This window comes from Leucopleurus acutus, assembly GCF_964270905.1.
Source record: "Leucopleurus acutus genome assembly, chromosome: 9".
In the NCBI taxonomy this organism is placed as follows: Eukaryota; Metazoa; Chordata; class Mammalia; order Artiodactyla; family Delphinidae; genus Leucopleurus; species Leucopleurus acutus.
This window is the reverse complement of record NC_139144.1, coordinates 52,099,156-52,121,592: the sequence shown is the minus strand read 5'-3', so window position 1 is coordinate 52,121,592 and position 22,437 is coordinate 52,099,156. Positions and strand designations below refer to the sequence as shown.

General features: G+C 37.4%; 1 protein-coding gene across 1 annotated transcript in view; it reads right to left on the bottom strand.

The window, feature by feature from the left end:
• The window catches only part of CALCR (calcitonin receptor), a gene marked incomplete at its 3' end in the record, with an annotated part of 65,373 nt that extends 43,372 nt beyond the window's left edge, over window positions 1–22,001 (bottom strand). Inside the window, exons 1-5 of the mRNA XM_082847069.1 lie at window positions 21,927–22,001; window positions 15,912–16,068; window positions 12,473–12,583; window positions 7,426–7,538; window positions 1,667–1,758 (exon numbers count right to left, since the gene is read on the bottom strand). Of these exons, the coding sequence (XP_082703195.1) occupies window positions 1,667–1,758; window positions 7,426–7,538; window positions 12,473–12,583; window positions 15,912–16,068; window positions 21,927–21,977 (524 nt within the window). The 5' untranslated portion in view covers window positions 21,978–22,001. The remainder of the gene's footprint in view (window positions 1–1,666; window positions 1,759–7,425; window positions 7,539–12,472; window positions 12,584–15,911; window positions 16,069–21,926) is intronic.
• Window positions 22,002–22,437: the final 436 nt, after the last annotated feature.

Sequence of the window (22,437 nt, the reverse complement as noted above, 5' to 3'; positions counted from 1 at the left end):
AAAATGAATAGACATTCAAAGATTAATCATGCTATGTGTTTACTCTGCTGTATTCTGATTATAATTGAAAAAATTATTCTAATAATTAATCCTTCATGTCTTGTTGCTTTATCAGTCTTTCTCCTGTTAAACCAAATATGGAAGAAGCTCACTCTCTGCTTATTTGTTATTATTTGGAAGAATATATGGAATTTGTTATTATTTGCTATTCAGTTAAAAACTTGCTATTCAGTTATATTGCTTAATCAACATAAATTGGTGATGTTGACATAATACAATATGTAATTATGATGTAAGTTATAGGCAAAGATTAAAAATAGGGTCAAGGAGGGCTTCCCTGGTGGCACAGTGGTTGAGAGTCCGCCTGCTGACGTAGGGGACACGGGTTTGTGCCCCAGCCCGGGAAGATCCCACATGCCGCGGAGCGGCTGGGCCCGTGAGCCATGGCCGCTAAGCCTGCGCGTCCGGAGCCTGTGCTCCACAACGGGAGAGGCCACAACAGTGAGAGGCCCGCGTATCGCCAAAAAAAAAAAAAAAAAAATAGGGTCAAGGGAAAGAATAATTGTAGTTGTATTAAGGGTGTGGTAAGTGTGATTCTCCCCTTAGTTTAATTTTTTCTAGTATTATCATGGCAATATTTTAACAAAAGTCAAATTAAGATTGTTATTTTATATATGAATAACTATACATTTAATTACATATCACGTCTTTTAAGTGTGGAGAATTATTTGTAGTCTGTGCCTATGAACTTTTCTTAATCATTTGTATAATATCACTAAAAAGAGTATCAGTGGAAGGAAAGAGCACTGTAGCATGCCTCCTGCCTTTGATTTAAAAAAATGCCACGAAATTTAGGACATGTTTTTAGGATCAAATTTAACATGTTACTATCTCACATACTTTGTGGTCATTCCTAAAACTATAGAATATTTTAAATTCTCCATTATTGTAAAATCAGTATCTATATCAACTTAATCATTTTGCAATAGGTAATGCAATCATTTGTATGGACACAGCCTCAGAATAGAAACCCTCATTGGAATTTTGTTTCTTACAGTTCTTAGAAGACACTTTCAGTTAACAATGGTAGGTGTGCAAGGGCAAAAAACTGACACTTGACAACAGGCCATCTTCTTCTAGAGGTTCTCCTTGACTCTGGCTGAGTTAGTTAAGGCCAAAAGAAACTTCCTTTTCTGGCTGAACATGATCATGGCCTTACCAGCCCCACTTCTCTTCTGGCCCAATCCACTTACAGTACAGCTCATAATTAAGCAGGGTGTGCTTGAACTTGTGGCCACCTCCATATTTTAGAGTGAGGGTAAAAGAAGGAGGAGGATTATTTCCTCAATACTTCATGGAAGCTTAGCCATGGTAAGTGGAACTTTACCATGTTAATGCAGTGTATTTACGGGCTCACAGGATTATTTCATTTTGGGAAGGAGGCATATCGCCTTTGAAAATTGTATGTATCCATCCTATTTTCCTCAAAGATAGGGTTAAAAAACATATTTTAATTAATTTCATTTTTCTTGCTACTTCATGACTCCCAGTGTTACATGTCTTGTAATCAGCAGTCTTCTCCCTGCCCAACACTCTTGCAGAGTATACCATTTATTTTAGTACCTAAGAGAAGAAAATAAAAGGCAGATGCTATAGGTGTACTTACCTAACAAGCATGAAAATCGCCAGGGAAATCACCAGGGTGAACATCGACATAGAATGACCCACAATAGCCAAGTAGTACAGAATGTATGCATTCTGCAACAACAACAACAAAACCAGTTACTAAAGCAGATAGGTGAATAAATTATTATAGAAGAGGGAAAAGTTTATTTTTATTATTATTTTTTTCATCAGTGTATACATGTCAATCCCAATCGCCCAATTCATCACACACACCCCCCACCGCTTTCCCCCCTTGGTGTCCATACGTTTGTTCTCTACATCTGTGTCTCAATTTCTGCCCAAAAACGTTTATTTTTAAATAGTGTAAATCAACAAATGTTTTTCTCCTTTAAAAAAATGACTAAAATGATAACAAATATTTCAGAGAATTAAATTATATTGCATTATAAATTGGATTAATAGATTAACTTTCCTAAGAATATCAGTTTTACTGGAATATGCATGACATGGTGGGAAGAATAGAAGATGGGATTCATCAGAGCGTTCTTTACTCAGAGTATTATCGTTAAGTGTTTGTGTGACACTCATAGGTCCAGTCACTTCAATTTTCCAGACTGCAGTAGTCCTCATCTGTAAAATCATGAGGTTGGAATAGATGATTTTTAAAGCAATTATATGTTGTAAGGAACATTATTTAATACAGGGATACAGAAATATTGGATGTGAAAGGATGAGAAAAGATGGCCCAGGTAAACACTAACCATAAGAAAACTGGTGTGATATCATACGAGTCCAGATGTTAAGTCAGGATGATACAGCAATGCTAAATGTCTATGCACCTAATAATATAAACTCAAACCACACAGAGCATAAAGCAAAAACTGACAGCTCCTAGTAATCAACAGAATGAACACAGGGAGGAAAAATCTAGCTACAGAAGATTTGAACAACATGCTCAACAAACTTCACTAATTCACATATAATAAGCACTGCACACAACATCTGCAGAATACCCATTCTTTTCAAATGCACAAAGAATATCCAAATTGACATACACTAGTCAGTAAAGCAAATGAATATATTTCAAATAATTAAAATCTTAAATAGCATCTTCACTGACCATAATACTCTAGAAATCATTAATAAAAAGATAACTTAAAAAACACCTTCATATTGTTGAAAAGCAAACAATATATTTCTAAATAAACACTGGATCAAAGAAGAACTCACAACGACACACCAAAACTTTTTGGATGTAGATGAAGCTGTGCATAGAGGGAAGTTTAAAGACTAAAATGCATATGTGAGAAAAGAAGATGGAAAATCAATGACCTAAATTTCCATCTAAAGAAAATTAAACTTTAAGAATGTAAAAGAAAGGAAATAGAAATGATAAAGAGAACTTGAATATATATTGAGTGGATCAAAGACAAAACCTAGTTCTTAAAAAAAATAATTTCAATACCCCTTAACAAGACTGATCAAGAAAAAGACGACACAAGATAAATGAAAACATATGTGCACACAAAAACTTGTACACAAAATGTTTAGGGGCTTCCCTGGTGGCGCAGTGGTTGAGAGTCTGCCTGCCGATGCAGGGGACATGGGTTCGTGCCCCGGTCCGGGAAGATCCCACATGCCGCGGAGCGGCTGGGCCCGTGAGCCATGGCCGCTGAGCCTGCACGTCCAGAGCCTGTGCTCCGCAACGGGAGAGGCCACAACAGTGAGAGGCCCGCGTACCGCAAAAAAAAAAAAAAAAAAAAAAAAGTGGAAATAACATAAATGTCCATCAACTGGTATATGTGGTTTGTCCACAGAATGGAATACTATTCAGCCATAGAAAGGAATGAAGTACTTACACATGCTATAACATGGACGAACATTGAAAACATCAAGCTAAGTGAAAGAAGCCAGTCACAAAAACCCACATATTGTATAATCCTATTAATATGAAATGTCCAGAAAAGGCAAATCTCTTAGAGACAGAAAGTAGATTAATTTAATGGCTACCTAGAAATCCATCTGTTATTATTTGCAGCTGATATAATACAATACATATAAAATATAAAATTTATAAATTACTAAAATTAATAAGTGAGTTTTATAAAAATTGTTGGATATAAAAATGAGAACAGTTTTAATACATAAACAACAAATAATAAAATTTCAAATGTGGCATTTACAATTGCATTAAAAAATCAAATGCTTGAGAATAAATCTGCAGAAGGGGGACTTCCCTGGTGGCGCAGTGGTTAAGAATCCGCCTGCCAATGCAGGGGACATGGGTTTGAGCCCTGGTCCGGGAAGATCCCACATGCTGCGGAGCAACTAAGCCCGTGCACCACAACTACTGAGCCTGCGCTCTAGAGCCCGCAAGCCACAACTACTGAAGCCCGCATGGCTAGAACCCATGCTCCACAACAAGAGAAGCCACCATGAGAAGCCTGTGCACCACAAGGAAGAGTAGCTCCCGCTCGCCGCAACTACAGAAAGCCCGCACGCACCAACGAAGACCCAACGCAGCCAAAAATAAATAAATAAATAACTTAAAAAAAAAAAATCTGCAGAAGGATGCCTGTGAGCTCTACACAGAAATCTATAAAACATTATTGAGCGATATTAAAGACAGAGGTGAATAGAGGGATATAGTCTATTCAATGTTTGGAAGATAAAGATCTCAAAATTTTCAAACTGATCACAAGGTTTCTTTGCATGTAAAATTTGACAGACTGCTTCTAAAATTTGCACTGAAAATACAAAGAAAAAATATAGCCAAGACAATCTTGAAGAAGAACACAGTGGTAAGACCTACTCTATGGAGCATCATGATTTGTTATAAAGCCACTGGAATCCAGCAGTGTGATACTGGTGCAAGGAGAGACAAATAGACCTGTGCAACGCAGTCCAGAAGCATGTAGTGACATGTATGGTCACTTGATATATGATAATGGTGATGCTGTAGGGCAGTAGGGAAAGGATGGTCTTTTCAATAAATGTTGCTGGGCCAGTTGAACAGTGATATGGAAAAACATACAATGAATCCCTAACTCTAATTTTCAACAAACTAAAATGTGTGTTCCAAATTGAAAAGAAATAGCATCTCTTAGGTATAATCTTTGACCAGCAGTAGACATAGCTCAGCATTTAAATCTAAGTTCTTTACTTATGTTATTCCACATTGTTATATTTTCCAGTGTTGCCTTTTATGTTTATGATGCCAATGGGAGAGACATTAAAGGGCAGGTGGACCTATGACACTTCTCTGACAATAGTGGATCACTTCCTTCTTTATTTACTGATAGGTAGAACTCTCTAAGCACCTAACTTGTTTTCAGAGCTGGGCACCCTGTATTCTATTTTGTCTGGGAGAAAAAGAGACTGTAATATCCATTTTGCGGGTGAAAAAAACCAGAGACTCAGAGAGGGCAATGGTTTGAAAGGAGGACAACATAATCTCTGGGCTTCTGGTGTTAAGTTCCCTCCCACAACAGGTTATTGGGTTGTGGGAGGAACTTAAGGTATTTTCAGTAACTTATTGGGTCCTGGTATGAATGTGAATGCAGTGTAGATAAGCTGGAAAATTTCTACGGAGTTCTTTGAATTCCTGGGAGAAACGCACCATTTATGTACAAATCATTACCCTTGAACATTTTGATTCTTATCAATTTCCTTGTGAAGGGTCTGAGATTGAAACACTAATTCTGCTTAAAAGGCTCACAAAACAGAGCCCTTTGTTTGGTTATGTGCATTATTGCTAGACAGAAACAGGTATTGCCTTGTAGGCCTTAGAGTTTCAAAATGAACGTGTCAACTTATCCTGAATTGTGGTTGCATCATTTCACTAGGCATTTACATATTGTTCGTCAGTTTCATTGTTGATACTGCTCTGCTAACAGTGCTTTTTATCCTTGCAGGTAATGATAGTAAATCTGGAATAGTTGGTTTATACCTAGAACTGATAAAAACTTCAGTATAGCTTGTAGGTCCCTTCTTAGGAGGTATTTAGGAATCTTTGCAAGAAAACACTCAGCTCCTGTCTTTTTTCCCCAGGAATTCATTTTCTGGCTCTTTTTCTAACTTTACCACTAGACAAAAACAGGTGTAGCATTTTCTAAGTTTTCCCTTTTAAATAGTTTACCATATTGAGTCCCCTTGCCATTTAAAGTACTGTTTTTAATTTGGATATATAGGCATGCCAGTATTTTATTTTTATCTCTGCATATTTTATTTGTAAGGAAATTTTATATAATTTAATTCATTTTCTTTCAGTTGCCTCTAGAATACTTTAAAAAATATTTATGCTTCTGAAATAGAATTGTCTAAATGTGTAAGGTTAAATCAACAGCTCATAATTTATTTGCCATTTTTGTATCATTCTTAAGACTGAGAAGTGTTTTTTTTTTATTTAAATAAATTCTAGGTTGATTTCTTTTTTTTTTTTTTTTTGCCTGTATATAGATGGAAGATTTGTGCATAGAATTTCAATCATTATGTTAGGTGCCTAGAGGGGAGTATTTATTCTTAAAATACTTTATTTCCTTCTCAGATGTGGCCAGAGTGTGTGAAGAGGTCAAATGTGGCAGCACTGAGAATTGTTTATTTTGATGTGCACTCTTTCTAACAATGCAGTTAAAAGAGTTAAATTTTTTTGCTGTAAAGTAATCAGCATTCATTCAGGAAATTCCTTACTCATTGACACGTCATTTCAATCAGACCTTATTAAATAAATAGCTCTAGGATGTAGGCATGTGTCTTGACTCTCAGGGGTGACTTAGCAATTTGTGGAAGTGGTAACTGGCTTTGGTGCCCTCAACCTGTGCCTGTGACGAGATGTCCCTCTAGTCAACTGGTCTCTAAGCTATCTACTCATCTTCTTTGTTTTTAATTGTTGTTTATTTTGTTTTTAATGGAAGGAAAAAGTTCTATACTCATAAAGCTTCTTTATAGGAAACAAAAGCACTGATGTGCGTATAGCTTCCAACTTCGCAATAACTGAGCATACAGGCCTATCTTTGAAGGAAACAATAGGTTTCTCTTGCAGTCACCAGGGCTGTGCAGAGATGCCCTGTGTGCTAAACGCTGACCAACGGTTTCTCCCAGCTCTGTAGGGAGAGGAGGCTGGTGGTAGACTTAATGATCTTTTCAGATTTCTGAAGCATCTGAAGAAGGCAGTAGCTATCTGCCCCCCACTCTCCCGCCCCGCCCCACTGGCTTAAATGTTTCTAAGCTAAGATAGTAAAAATATTTAACAGCCAGTAAGACACAAGAAGTAGCAAGTTAGAATGGACTTCCACTGAAAATAATCTAAACAGCCACACGCTTATCAGTGGGCTGATGAGAAGCCCCATTCTTAGAGTTCCTTCAAGGCTTGATAGTAAAACTGTCCTAGACATCTCAGGACAGGGATGTGGACAACCGTTAGCTGGTGACTTGTGGAGAAATCTGTAGTTTTGGAACTCTTTCAGGAGAAGAGATGTTAAGGCAGTTCCTGGAAATGCTGCCTAATGTCTGGCACTGCAGGGAATCCCATCATTTGCTCCATGGACACGTTCCCCTTGCCACAAATGGCCTGATTCCACATGCTCACAGAACTCTCACTGACAGAATGCCAACCAAGAAGTAAAACATCATTTTCTCTAGTGCCACTTCACAGAGTCCCTAGAATTGACAGGTCATTATCTGATTTCCTTCTACAAAACAGTTGGCGTCTTGGTAGCAGGTGTTTTACAATTAGGCATAACTTTCCATGCACAGATGATGGCATTCTCACCCAATACTGAAATTTGAAATAGAACCTACCTGCATCTTCTCAGGAGTGAAAGCGTTACACATAGTATAGTTGGACCAGGATATGTTGCTGCCAGGGTGCGTGTACCAAAGCCCGTCTTCCTCACAGTACTTTGTAACTTTTTCTGTTAATGAAACAAAACTTACTATCTCAGAATTACTTTGTAACTTTTTCTGTTAATGAAACAAAACTTACTATCTCAGAATAACAAGAAGGAAAAACAATAAATTAAAGCTTAAAAGCCATTCCAAAGTGTTAATCACTTTATAGAACTTGAACGTCAATAGAGACTACCTCGAATCCTGCATTATACAGGATGCTTTAATATGCATTGCTTCAATTTAGCTTCAGCAAAGTCATGTGAAGCATTGTTATCTCCATTTTGCTTTGCCAAACTTATTCTGAGTTATTCAGACTTTTTCTAGTTCTCCAAAGTACCTCTCCAATGCGTTTATTGCTTCGAGATCATATAACAATCCTGAACTGGGAAAATATGAAAAGAGATTTTACCAGTGTGTTTGCAATCCTCACATAGTTTTTATTTTTGATAGTTTCATAGGGATAATGTTTTTGAAGCACTGTTCTTCACTGGCAAAGGCAAAGAACTATCACACCTATGGAAAACCCTTTTATATATGGTTTCTGGTGTTTTTTCTTTTAGCACGAGGATATGGAAATCAGAATCATATACTAATATTTGTCATTGTTTTAAAGGCTAAGAAACAATTAATGTTAAAAAATTTATTTTGCTGAACTATTACTTAGCTCTGATAACATTTAAAATAATTTTCTATCAGAAGTTGCGGTTAGTCAAATCAACATGCTAAGAGCTAGTATGAAAATTATTTTAACTTTGCCAGTTTTTAGGGTGAAATTCATAATTTTTCATTGTATGAATGAAACAGATACTACCAAACTCAGCACAAGATTTAAACTGAAAATTGTAGACGTGTTTGTAATATATCTACTCCAACAATGATTTAAAATGGATGAAAAAACACATTTTTCAAACAAAAGGTGTTTTAAAGCGCCTATTAGAATCATCATTGCTTAATGTAAATCTGTTTCAATGTTAAGTAGAAAACTTTTAAATTGCGAATTTACTGTGACTGCCATTGGACAAAAACTATTTAAAGAATCACCACTGGACACCAACAATGTTTCCAAAAGGGTTAGCACTCATCAGCAGGGAAAAATTGATGTTGAAAATTGGTCAATGATTTAGTTAATGCTTTGTCAACGACCATTCTAAGCTTACTTGCAATTAAAAAAAAGTGGTTTGTAATGCAGCATTTTATCTTTAACATATTGTTAGAAAGTAGTTTTGTTTTATTGAAATGAATATAATTTGGTTTTTACAAAGTTATGCAGCTATATAGGGCAACGTGTTCTAAGGAAGAGGGTGTTCCTCCTGAGGAAGTCCTTTCCAATCACGGACGGCACTGTAGGAAATATTGCTTTGTTTGGATTTAACTCAGGTCTGGATCTAGGCATTTCCTGGTTCTAACTGTTGCAGCTATCAAGAATCTGTCATCCTCCACCTGGCAAATCTTTCAATATTTGACGGAAGGCTACGTCTACTCTGACTTCCTTCTCTAAACCAAACACCCCTATTCACTCTCACCACACATGCTGTCCCCTCACAGCCTGAAGCCTCTCTGCATGTGCTCTGAGATTGGCACTTCCCTCTAAAATAGTCTAAGTTTGAACTGCCCGGTGAAGAGGCAGTATGCTTCCTTCGGTCTAGCTTCACACGGAGGAGCTTCTTCCAGATGCTCAAAACCCAGTCCCCAGACATTTGTGTTCCATTAATCTGAAGAGATGCCAGACACCAGCATCTTTAAGAAGCTCATTGATTCCAAAGGGTATCAGGGTTGAGAATCACTGTCCTCAGCCATATGTTGGCCACCTTGGCTCTGTCCCATTACTGCTGATTGAGTGTTTGACTCCTGCCCTTAAATCCCTCCTAATAAGGATTTGCTTTTTATACTCTAGCATATTCCTTCAGACTCTCAGCCTCTTTGGAATTTCAATACTGTTATACACTCTTTCATTACCTACCCGTCTTTTACCAAGCACTTTGTTTAAAATGAAATCTGTCATTTCATTCAACTGTTGTATGTATCATCAAGGTACAGCTTGGGTCAATGGTAAAATACTAAAGAATTTAAATTTGTTGAATATAGGTATTTTTAAGGTTTGCCTTTCTTTTAAAGTAGATTTGTCCCCCAGCTGAGAGGAATCTAAAAATCAGGCTGAAAAGATGGATCTATGCCTGGAAATCTGTTTTGTGACCCCAAACTTGCCTTTTAGTTAATAATTACAGCCACTTTGGCAAGGGCCCATTGCTGCTTTGGAACGGGCCTTGCAGCCTTGACTGCAAGACAGCTCTTCGTGCCACTCATGTTACCTCTAATGTGGCTGTCAGATCAAGATTAATGAAGCATCATTTATTGGGAACAGTCGATAAAGACCTGGGGGACTACTATCAAATAGCATTTAGTTAGAGTTTACAGGAAGGTAGTGCTGAGCAGGGCACAGCACTAAGCCCTTTCTCTCTTCACATCCCAAGTCTTCCAACAAAATGAGGATTCCTAGAAGTGGCTGGCCTGAGCTGGTTTTAAAAGTGCCCCACTGCAATCCCATTTCCATTATCTCTTCTCACTGGGGTCGCACTTTGTATCTCATTCTTGAAGGAAGCACAAAAAGCATCTCCCAAACATTGCCTCAGGGATAGACTAATTGCTCTAATCTGGATTCCAGAAACTTTCTTGCATAAATTTTATTGTATGACTGCTGTTTTCCATTTTAACTCATGTCCTCACTTTCAGTCTGTGGGAAATAACCTCTCGTCGTTCACAGACAATAAGTGTGGGTAACCAGATGGGCTGGTTAACCCTGAAATGTGGTAGAAAGTCTGACCCAACAAGTCTTGGAAAAATCTGAAAGAGAAGGTTGATTTTTTCCATAACCTCTTAAGCAAAAATGCTACCTCTAGTCCAGACCAGATAATTCAAAGAAGATCCTCTCTTGTCAGGACCCTGGCGTCCCCTTCCTGTAATTGGGTGTTCTAACTCTCTCCCCAGCCCTATTCCCTAGAGGTCACTGAAGGAAGGAGGAAGAAGATGAGCACCATGAGGTGCGGCGGGGTTACTGTGCTCTGTTATTCCACATCTTATTAGAAGAGATACGGAGCTTGAAGTGGAATGACCTGTGTTCTGGGAGCTCAGTCCCCACACCAGTCAACTAGTGGCTCTAGTTTCAACATCTAGAGCCGCCTGAACGCTTCCTACAGGCTCAGGCTTGCTGTACTCTCAGGAACAAATCTCACCCCTTAACAGGGACTTATGCAGTGTGTCTGTAGCTGGACCCACTTAGTTCCAGCATCAGGGTCTCCTTTGTAATGAAGACTATATTCCTTTTTAAGTATCTTAATCCCAGGTTTATTTCAATGGGACAGATTTTCTATCCAGTCTCCTAGAACGGAACTTTTCTGGCCCTGATACCTACAGTTCCTGGAGCTGGGCAGCTACTGCCTTTTATTCCTCAGGGACCCTCTTTCCTCTATGGCCTGTATCAGTCTCATCGGATAATGTGCTCTGCCTCCTACTGGAAGAGCTACTGAGTGCACTGGCTGGGCTTTGCTGGTACCAGCCACTTGCTTCTCTGGACTTTATTGTTTAACACAGTTTCATCTTGGCTGCACATTTAAACATCTTGATGTCCAGGTTGCACTCCAAACTAACTAAATCAGAATATCTGGGATGGCACCAGGGATCAGGATTATTTTTTAAAGCTCCCCAGCTTCCCAGCCAAGTTGAGAATCACTTACTACTAGCAGCTATCCAATCCCATTTCCCAGCCCCAAGTGCCTGATCTCTGGATTGAGGCTGTTGAACAACCGCATACCTACTTTTCACACATCCCTTTGCCTTGGCTCCCGACCACTCATCACTGAGCATCTTGGATTCCAGACTCCCACTCTATTTGGATAGACGACAATACTAAGACACATAACTTCGGCCCCTAGCGTCTCACTTCACTTGGCACCTGGTACTCCTGCCTAAGCATCGCCGCCCAACTTCTAACCAGAACAGTGAGGCTAGGCTGAGGCCTGAAGGAAAACGATGTTCCCCCTTGAAAGTTCTGAAAGTACTTCAACCTGCATAAGTTTGTACTGTGATTTAGAAATATTATTTCTCAAATGCGTTTCCAAGACTGTTGCCCTTACTTAGAAAGAAAGGGATAGGTAAGAGCTCAGGAGACTTGGGTTCACTTGTGGTTTTATGTCAAATATTATGTGAGTATAAAATGAGATACTATATATGAAAATGTTTTGGAAAGTTAAAAAATGATAGTCAATGAAAATATTCCCATGTTACTAATTAACTTTAGTTATAAAAGTAACACCAAATTCACTTAACACACATCTGTTGGCTGTTCATGTTGGGCTGGGCACACAGCTGGGTTACTACAATCCATTTTAATTTAACTGGTCTTATTTACTGAGCATATTTTAATAATCTACTGTTGGAGCAGAACTCTGGTAAATGTCTAGAGTTACCACTTTCTAATTTATCTTCCCTACACATGACAGTTTTATACAATTTTCAAGGTTACATCAAATTTCCATTATGCTTGTTCTACCAGCCCAGTACGCACAAACTCTACATCAAGCATTCGCGTAAGTCATCAAATGTGAGACAACTGAAAAAATTTAAAAACTACACATTTAAATAAAACTGGTCAGTTTTAGAAATATTACTTTATTAAAATTTAATATTAAATATTTAAAATATATAAAATTTTCATTTTTATCTAACATTTAATATAATTTATGACTAAGGGGCATAACTGATCAGCAATGTGACTTAAAAAATAAGGGCAGCTTGCAATCTTAGACAACTGGGTAATACTTCATTTATGGAAATTCTTCAGAATGTGCTAAACTGCATAGAATATGACTTGGTAGTATATTTTGTATCTGATTTTCTTTTCAAAACTAGAAAAACACTAAAAGATTCATAGCAAAATATACAATAAAAACAAATACTCTACCTGCTACATCAAAGTCCGGAAAATAATCTGGGCAGTGCTGTTGGGCGAGCACTCCAGCCGGTGTGTCATCCCAGCAGGACCATCCATCCCAGGTACGGTTGCAATACAGACCTGGCCATTTAGAAAGAAATTATATTACAGTTGTCAAAAACTGTAGAATCCTCAGCAGGATTTAACGGTGCATAGACAGTTATTCTGGGACCCTCCACTTGGACATGGAAATATTAAAACAACAGTAGCAGCAGCAGCAACAAAATAAAGGTATTAACTTTTCCAAGTACTAAGGAATTTCCTTTCTTTTCTTTAGTAGGACATTCTCCATTTGTTCCTCAAAAGGCATATTTGTCATCTGTATGGAATATTTCCTCCAAAATCTTTCCTTTAAAATATCTCCAGAAATGCTATGAAAAAAGTCTTGCGAAAGTATATGCAATATTACCCCTGGATAAAAGGCTTTGGAACATTTGTAGCCTACTAACCATTAACCTTCAAAGGGGTTGCCTTAGGTAGTTCTATTGTTAATCCAAGGGTGGTGCACTTGTTTAGGAGATGCATTTGCAGCCAGTTAATGGGCTACATATAAAAACAGTCTTATTAGTTTAGAATCACACCATTACTGACTAAAATAATGCTTAGTTTGATCACTTTATGTATTCTTCAACATTGGCTCCAAGTGGTTTCTCACTGCTTTCAAAAATTAAATCTACTCTTGAAGGGGGAAACTTTTAGTGCAATTGTAAAAGTATCTATTTTTTCATACACCTTCTTATTGATACTAGTGTGAGGCTGGGGTCAGATCATGAGGTATCTTAAATGCCATCCTAAGGAGTCTGGGTTTTTTTTTTTTTCCTGTAGGCAAGGTGGAACCATTGGGAATGACATGAACAAATCTAGATTTTAGTGACAATAAGAAGGCTTTTAAGGATAAGATTAAAAAGAGAGACAAACTAGGTGACTATTGTAACAGTCCAGGTAAGAGATATTAAATGTCTAAAATAAGGCACTGTTAGTGTATTTAGGAATATTAATGAAATGTAATTAACGGGGTGTGGATGTAAAACAGGAAAATACAAGGATGACTCATAAATATTAATCCTGAGGGTGGGGATAATGGCCGACTCCAGGAGGGCTCAAGACAAGGAGTACTTCCCAGAACTTCCACTGCCCCTGTCCCCGCGGTGAGCCACAGCCTCCCCCCAGATCTGCAGGAGACACTCCAACACTAGCAGATACACCAGAAATACATCTACACGTGGAACAACTCCTACAGAACACCTACTGAACACTGGCAGAAGACCTCACACCTCCCAAAAGGCAAGAACCCCCCCACGTACCTGGGTAGGGCAAAAGAAAAAAGATCCCACTACTGGGCATATACCCTGAGAAAACCGTAATTCAAAAAGAGTCATGTACCAAAGTGTTCATTGCAGCTCTATTTACAATAGCCCTGAGATGGAAACAACCTAAGTGTCCATCATCGGATGAATGGATAAAGAAGATGTGGCACATATATACAATGGAATATTACTCAGCCATAAAAAAAATGAAATTGAGCTATTTGTAATGAGGTGGATAGACCTAGAGTCTGTCATACAAAGTGAAGTAAGTCAGAAAGAGAAAGACAAATACCGTATGCTAACACATATATATGGAATTTAAGAAAAAAAAATATGTCATGAAGAACCTAGGGCTAAGACAGGAATAAAGACACAGACCTACTAGAGAATGGACTTGTGGATATGGGGAGGGGGAAGGGTAAGCTGTGACAAAGCGAGAGAGTGGCATGGACTTATATGTACTACCAAACGTAAAATAGATAGCTAGTGGGAAGCAGCTGCATAGCACAGGGAGATCAGCTCGGTGCTCTGTGACCACCTAGAGGGGTGGGATAGGGAGGGTGGGAGGGAGGGAGATGCAAGAGGGAAGAGAGATGGGAACATATGTATATGTATAACTGATTCACTTTGTTATAAAGCAGAAACTGGAACACCATTGTAAAGCAATTATACTCCAATAAAGATGTAAAGAAATTAAATAAATATTAATCCTGAGTAAATGGCCCAGTGGCGGTGTCACATATCGAAGTGAGTATTCAGGAGGGATGAGTTTATGAGTAAGGTAATGGTGGGATTTGAAAATATTGTACTTGCGAAATGGCCAAGTGGAAATGTGTAGTAAATGTATGGGAGATGGACCGAGAGGATTAGGTGAAAGAATAACTGCATTTAAGGTGTTTCATTGCATAGAAGCCTGGTGTAAATTCTCAATTTCAAATGAATATTTTTTCTTTGAAAAAAATTAAATCTACCCTAAAACGTAAAGCTATTCAAAAGAATGAGCTTCAGGCTTTGAAGGCAGTTCTCAAAATAAAAAAAGTTTTAAATAATGATCATAGCACAAAAGTTCATCCTCCCAAGATGACTAAGACCAAAGCGAAGGAGACTGCATTCACTCGGTTTCTAAAAGTATCAATTTTGTGTTTCTGTTGTTTCACTTAGCTTCAGAGAAAGGGTTTGTTCGGGCAGTTACATATAATGTCTTTTCAGGTTCTTAAACACTGAAACCGCTGCAGACAGAAGAATGACATGTGTCTTTCAATTGACTCACTTTTTTGTTTGAAGGAAAATGCTAAAAATAGGAACTACAAATTAAAACCTTAACTGTTTGATGGCAAACCATGTGTAGTAAATAGAGTATATTCAACTAATTTTCCCCCTAGGAAGCAGTGTGTTGTCTTAGAATACAGTAGGGTGTAAAAGATCTTGTTGGGTCTTTTCAAGTGCTTTAGGGGTCGGGGAGAGAATTTAAATGAATGTAGCAATGCTTGGTCATCACATCCTCTCTTTTGTTTTCCCCTGGGCCCTCTGTAGCTAACAGAATATGCTTGGTGCTAAGAATAGTTGGGCAGTCACACAGAGCATTCTAGAGAAGGTGATAGATAAACAACATCTGCCCAGGAGATATCTTTTTCTAATTCCTCTGGGAACTGGGGGTAGAAAAGGAGAAGCATGAGCATGAGTTGCCACCCAATTGACAGGTAAGGGAAGATACTACCTAATTAACCCAAGCAAGACAGTTTTGATAGGCTCTGCCTCAGGCTAATTCTCTGCCCACTATTTTCCAACTCTCCTCCTGTTATTCTCTACTTCCTTCCCTCACATAGTCCTATATTGTTGCTGCTTGCCATGGGTGAATACTGGGCTATGTGTAGTAATTTTGTCGTAAATGCAGATATTCGCCAAAAAGCAGTCGGGTGAACTTGAACAAAGAAACTAGGCATGTCTGCTGTATGAAATACTCAAACATACCACGGTATGAAAGCCACTGTTAAAACTATTGGCATATTAAATTAAAATTAGTCAACACATATTTACCCACAGAAGAAAATAAGCCTTTCCTGATGTTTGAAACACACATTCACATACATCTTTCTTTTTACCTTCTCCTTGGTATGGGGGTAACTTTTGCATTCGGTCATAGCATCTGTGCTGTGCCTCCAACAGTCTCTGCTTTCCTAAAAGGTAGAGAAATGGCTCCGGCTCTATTGTTGGAGGGTGGGTGACCTCTGAAGTGGCAGGAAGAACCGGAATTGGACGCTGTATTAGAAAGGAAACTGAGTTACTTATGGGGAGTAGAGATGGGTGAATACATAATGAAACAAGCAAAAAATATGAAAACATTTATTTTTCCCTCTGTAAGCAACAATTATGCATGGTCTCCATGTGGAATATTTTTGCTTTATAATTAAAGTGTATTTACATTTCATCTATAAATTCTACCTAAAATTTTCCTATTTGCCTTCATTCTGTTCACTCTTGAAAATGTATAGCACCCACACAAACTCATGCACCTCTTTACAAGATTGTTTTAATTTTATCAGTGTGAAGTTTAGAAGTAAACAAAGCAAATAACCTGATTTCCAAAATACATTAAATCAACTTTGCTTTGTTTGGAACTCCTAAGAATCACGAATCATGTCATTTAAAGTAGCTATATTAGTGCAATAAATACGTTTTAATTGGATCCTTTCAGCTGATTTGTTTGTACTTAGATTGCACACACTGCCAAAAATTTACCCCATTTATTCCACAGAACAAATAAAATCTGTTCTTCTGAAATAGTCTGCTTTAGGTAATTGGCCTTAATCTCTTTAAATTGGTTTCATCAGCCGATGACCTATACAAGGTATTATTTTCACTGCTGAAAATCAATGTAAATCTTAAATATTTCTCTTAGAGCTTTTGAATTTTCAGTACAGACTGACATTAGGTTTGCCAGTCTGTTAGTTTTCACTACCATCATAGGTCCCATTAATCTAAGTTGTGTGTGTATGTATCTGAAAAGATGAATGTCTGACAAATTGTCCTAAGTTGTGTTTAGATAGATTTCAATTTCTTTTGTGGCTCTGATGTTTTTAGTAGTGCTTGAATCTGATTTTTTATATCCATGTCTGTATAGAGTTCTTTGGAGAAGACTTGCAAGCTTCAGCCTGCATTGACTTTTTCTGAAGTTAGAAATTCTCCTTGCTTTCTATTACACCTGTTGAAACACTTTTAATTGGCCTTATTCTGTTTAAATTATTCTAAGACTGCAGTTTCCCCAATGTACTGATAGCAGAAATAGTGTTATGTACCTTTCTCTATTCTCCACAGTCTCTAAAATAAACATCTCTTATTAAGTTGACCTGTATACCCCAGGATATTCCTGGTAGAGCCTCATTGTTTTCCAGTGTATCTCATTGTGTAGACAGAGCATCCTGTCCTATGAGACAGCCTATCACTAAAGGCTAAACTGTACAGAGCACTAAACAATAAAAATTCAGAGTAGAGAGAGAGCATGGGGGAAGAATAGTTGGGAATGACTACAGATACAAGGTAGAATTTGAATTGGATCTTGAGTATATGTACCATCACATAGGCAGAGAGGAGAGGGAAGGCTTTGTGGATGGTAGGAAAGGTATGCAGGTAAGTCTAGAGGAAGGAAATGGTATGTGTGAAACACTGTACTGAAACCATACTGAGGGTAAGATATGAAATCAAGGAAAATCAGATAATACAGGGCCCTGTGAGAACGAATACAAAACGTCTGGGACATGAAAGGCTCAATATATTTTAGCAAATATTTTAAAAACATGATGAAATAAAGCTGTCTTGCAGTTTTTTGATCAGTGAAGGTTGCGAAAGGAGAATGTTAATAAAATTCATGTGGTAGGCATCAGATGTCCACAGATTAGTGCTGGGGAGGCCAGCCAGGCAGCTGAAGGCATGGACTAGATCACCTTAAGATGGAACAAGAGAGAGCAACTCAGCACTTTCTCAAGTAATAAAAGCACCGAGGTATATTTGAATATAAGGAATGGAGAACAGTAAGAGTCAAATAGCCCAGATATTTTAGCCTATACGGCTAGAAAAAAAAAAGGTAGCGTCTTGAGAAAGAGAAGACATTAAGAAAGGAAAACCTTACTCGGAGGAGAAGGTAAGTTCTCTTTTGGACTAGATCTGGGGGTGCCAGCAAGTCATCTGAGTAGAAATCACTTGCAAACAGAAGAGGGTGAATACTTATTGTTATAACATTACTGTTATAACTGTAGATGAATACTTATTGTGAATATATTTGACACTAAGTGTTAGGATTATTTCTAATTTTAATGCCTCTAGAATTTGTGACAAGAAATTAATGAACCGACAAAGATTATTAAAGGTGTACAAATCCTTTACCAATGTAGCTGAACAACATTATGTTGTAATATGACCCCTTTCCCACTGGTTTTAAGATCAGTCAGTCAGCAAATAGTCATTGAACTTGATGAGCCAAGTATCGAGCTAGAGGCTGAGGATACGGTGCTGAGTAAAACAAGCACAGATCCTGCCCTCGTGGAACTTACAGTCCAGCAAGAAAGACCAACACTATAAATATTTCCAGACACCAGAAACTGTGAAAGGTAAAGAATTATTAATCGTTAAATGCTCAGATATTCCATTAGGAATTGAGAGATAGTTTGGGAGTAAGGAAAAGTATTTTGAAGACATTTCATGTAAAGGCTTCTTTTTGGATTTTATTAGCCTACATTTGTATGAATGTGTGTTTTAATAATTTGACTACAGATCATGTAACCATGATCTTTAATTGATTACAGTGTCCTCACAATAAGATACAAATGATTGGTTCAGCTTATGCATCTATTTGATTCTTTGTGGCTCTATTCTTAGAATCTTGAGTTGATATGAAAATCATCATTTGATATTATTTCTGGGTCATTTCCCCACCATCTTCAAATCAAATTAGAAGATGTATTATGATGTTATATATAAATCTTTTCTGTCACTTATTAGATATTTTAGACATTAGGAACTACTTTGCTTAAGTTTGACACTCTTTCCAGAAGTAACATTCTGAATTCTACTTTTAAACGGACTAAGCAACCAATTAAATGTTCCTGTGTTAGTTGGAAATTCATGGAGGCCATGGGGAGGCAGTATGTGCAAGAACAGCCAACTGGAAACCCTATACCTGTATTTTCAATGACAACGTTATTTGGTTTAATGCAGTTTTAACACCAGTAATAGCGGAGATATGACCATCTCAAAAAGTAGGTGTAGTTCACGTAGACGACACTAGCATCGATCTTATCGTTCCTCCAATGTTGAAACAACTCCAGTGAACTTCCTGTAACCTGGTTCAGCAGAGATTGTTTCAACACTGAGGGAACGAGGAATCAGAACTTCTGCCCTTAGAAGAACCATAATAATCTGAGGCCACTCCTGGTCTGGTTCATGTTTGAGCATTGACGATGCAATTTTTCCAGTGGTAGCTGAATGTTTCAGTGATTTTCTTTGGAAAATAACATATACACTGAGGCATTCTGTTATGTATATAACATACAGATATATGTAGATATAAATATATAGCCATTACATCTATATAATTCTGATCATGGAATTACTACTGCTGAAAGTAACATGTAAATTTCATAAAGTTCATTGATTAACTTTATGCTAATTATTTCATACAGTTAAAAATAGCTAGTGAGGTGGTATAATTTTCAGCAGTAAAGGGGTAAAACAGAAGCAGTAGTGATTAAACCACCAAGCAATGTGAAAAACAATATTCAGCTTATCATAAGTGTTATGTTTATTCTATGTATTTGTGGAATGTAAATATATAATTTTATGCTCCCATGAAGATAGAAATGAGACATTAAGGGCATGTTGCTTTTCTGAATAAAGACTGAAATTCAAAGCTTTGCATTCAAGCCATCTTGCATGATTCTTCCAAAATCAAACAAAAACCACCTCTTAATTGTTGTCCTACGTAGCAGTTTAGCCACCGTATATGTGATGTCACTCCTAAAGGTTCCAATAGATGGCGCCACACATACGACCACCAAGCTGCCACAGACAGCTGTAGTCCGCAGCCGAAACATCACTGTTCTTTCAGTTAATATTTTGAGTGCCTCCCACATGCCAGGCACTGTTCTAGGTTCTGAAGATTCAGCAATGAACAAAACTGGCAAGGTCCCTGCCCTCATGGAGCTTACATTCTAGAAAGTTTCATCCACACTAATCCTGGGGTCCAGAGGTAAAGCAATCTATTTGAATGGCCATGTGTTTAAGCAATTCCTACTTTGTGTTTAAGCAATTCCTACTTTGATTAAGGCAATCAGCCTCCTTGTGTGTTACAGGTGGTTTCTACAAGTACAGAGACAGAACAAGTAGAGAGCTGTTCTGTGTAGAATTTTGAGGAATGGTCCAAACCTACTGAATGTGGGGATCCCTGCTACCGGGTTGAAGGGAGACATTCCTATTGATTGCCACAGACAGAACTGCTCTAACAGGACTATGAATCCAGAATCCACAAGCTGATGTAAACAACTTTCCATGTCACCATGCTTAATAATGATAATGTCTACGTTCAGATTACTTGTAGCTTTCAGTCACTCATACCTTTCAAAATAACAAAGGATAAAATAGAGCTTTGTAAAGTGTTAGCCCTGCTTTTTCCAGGTAGGATCAGATGCCTGGTTGGTGTCCTATGTACTTTCTACCTGAGCATTATATAAACAAAACTGCCATATATTATCATAAACTCAACACAAATAGGGGAATACAGCTAAGTGAACAACAACATACTGTAGGTTCTTCTGAGAAGCATTATGTCTTCATCATTGTTGTCATTGTCATCACTACCATCTTTTTAGCACTCACTAAGTGCCAAGCACTGTTCTAAGCCTATTGTATTACTGCAGGTAAGAAGAGAAAGTGAGTGGGTCGTTTTGGTAAAAGTAGATGAGGCTAATGGAATGCAGTGACACAAACTGATGGTTTTTAAAGGCCATTTGGAAATCAGGTCAGTAGAATTCAAAAATATATTGGTAGTGGTTAGTAATGTATCCAAGAAGTGACATTTTAGAATAATTAAGGTCAACGTCGTTTAAGAATTTTCTTTTCTATAGAGAGCATCAAATGTGGAACATAACGAGTGTTTTAGAAAGAAACTGATGTATGAAATTTTTTATGGACAAATCCTCCAAATCCAATAGGTAATCCAAACACACAGAAGCAAAATTTATGTTACAGTGAAGAGAGCACAAAGCCATTTAAGTACCCTATGCAATGCTTGCTAGTAAAAAAAAAATGCCCACAAACCATAAGACACCTGTCGTGCTCATGCAAATATACGAATTCTTTCAGTCTTTGAATTTTAAAATGTATTAGGCAAGAGTTTTGAGAAAAGTGACTTTTTTAAACATACCAAAAGTTATATACTCTTTGTAAAAGAAACAAAAAACGGTGACTGGATAATACTCAAACTTTCTTATTATCTAGTAGTTACTTTATGATTTCTTCTATCTATGTCTAGTTATATGCTTTATGAAATTTAAAAATATGTACACATAGTTGATCACATAGGATTTCATTTGAGATGAATAATATCAGTATGAATAGAATATACCAATATTTCTGCATCTATAGAATATGACATAAGGCTTAGACATTTACAGACGAGATAAAATATTCCAGTAGTTTCTACAATATTCTTGTTTAAAATTTATTTCGAAGAGCATGAAGGTACCTACATTTCCAAGTACTGGATTACTTTTAGCAAATTATACTGTACTTTATCTGAAGATTAAAATAACATGACAGTCTTACATAATAAAATAAACTATCCTCATTCAAACAGGTACAGAAGGGCTACATTAGCAATCATTCCCATAAAGTTTGACGTATAACATTACAAAATGTAAATTCCCTTAAAATTAAGTTAACATGTATGAAATGTTAGTAATAGTTTTCCTTGAATAATATTAAGAGGAGATTTGTTAACAAAACATTAAAGAAAATTATAGTTTGGTTTTTGGAGAACAATGTCTACCCTTGCAAATGCCCAATCATAATCATACTACCTCAGCATTCTTGATTAACATAGCTTAGAATAACTTTGTTTCACTTACATTCAGAAAGAAGAAGAGGGTCAAGCACCAGCGTGTAAGTGTGAACCTCATCTTGGGCTTTTGAAGACGGTCTTCTAAGACCTAGAAAAATATAAAAGTAACAAAGACGTTTAAATTAATACAGCTCTAATATTGACTGTGGCCTTTTTTTCTTGTCTATTTGACTTGAAGAAGATCAATGCCCAAAGACACCCTAAATACAACCCATGTAAGTACAGTAAGCTTGTGAGGCAAATGCAGCAGCATGTTCCATTGCCCTTCCTCTCAGCCAGGAAGACTTGTCTGGTTGTTGTCTAAAGTTCTCCCATTAAGAAATTCTGGAGCCCCCTTTACATATCAGGACATAAAAGATTCTGAGAAATCAAGAGCAATCAATGTGGACTTCAGTTAACACATGGCATCAGAAGAACTGCTGAAAATTTTCAATGGAAACATCCACAAAAGTCACCTCAATGGACATGAATAAAATCTGTGCTTTGTAAAGGATTAATAGCTATGCCTTCCAGGTAAT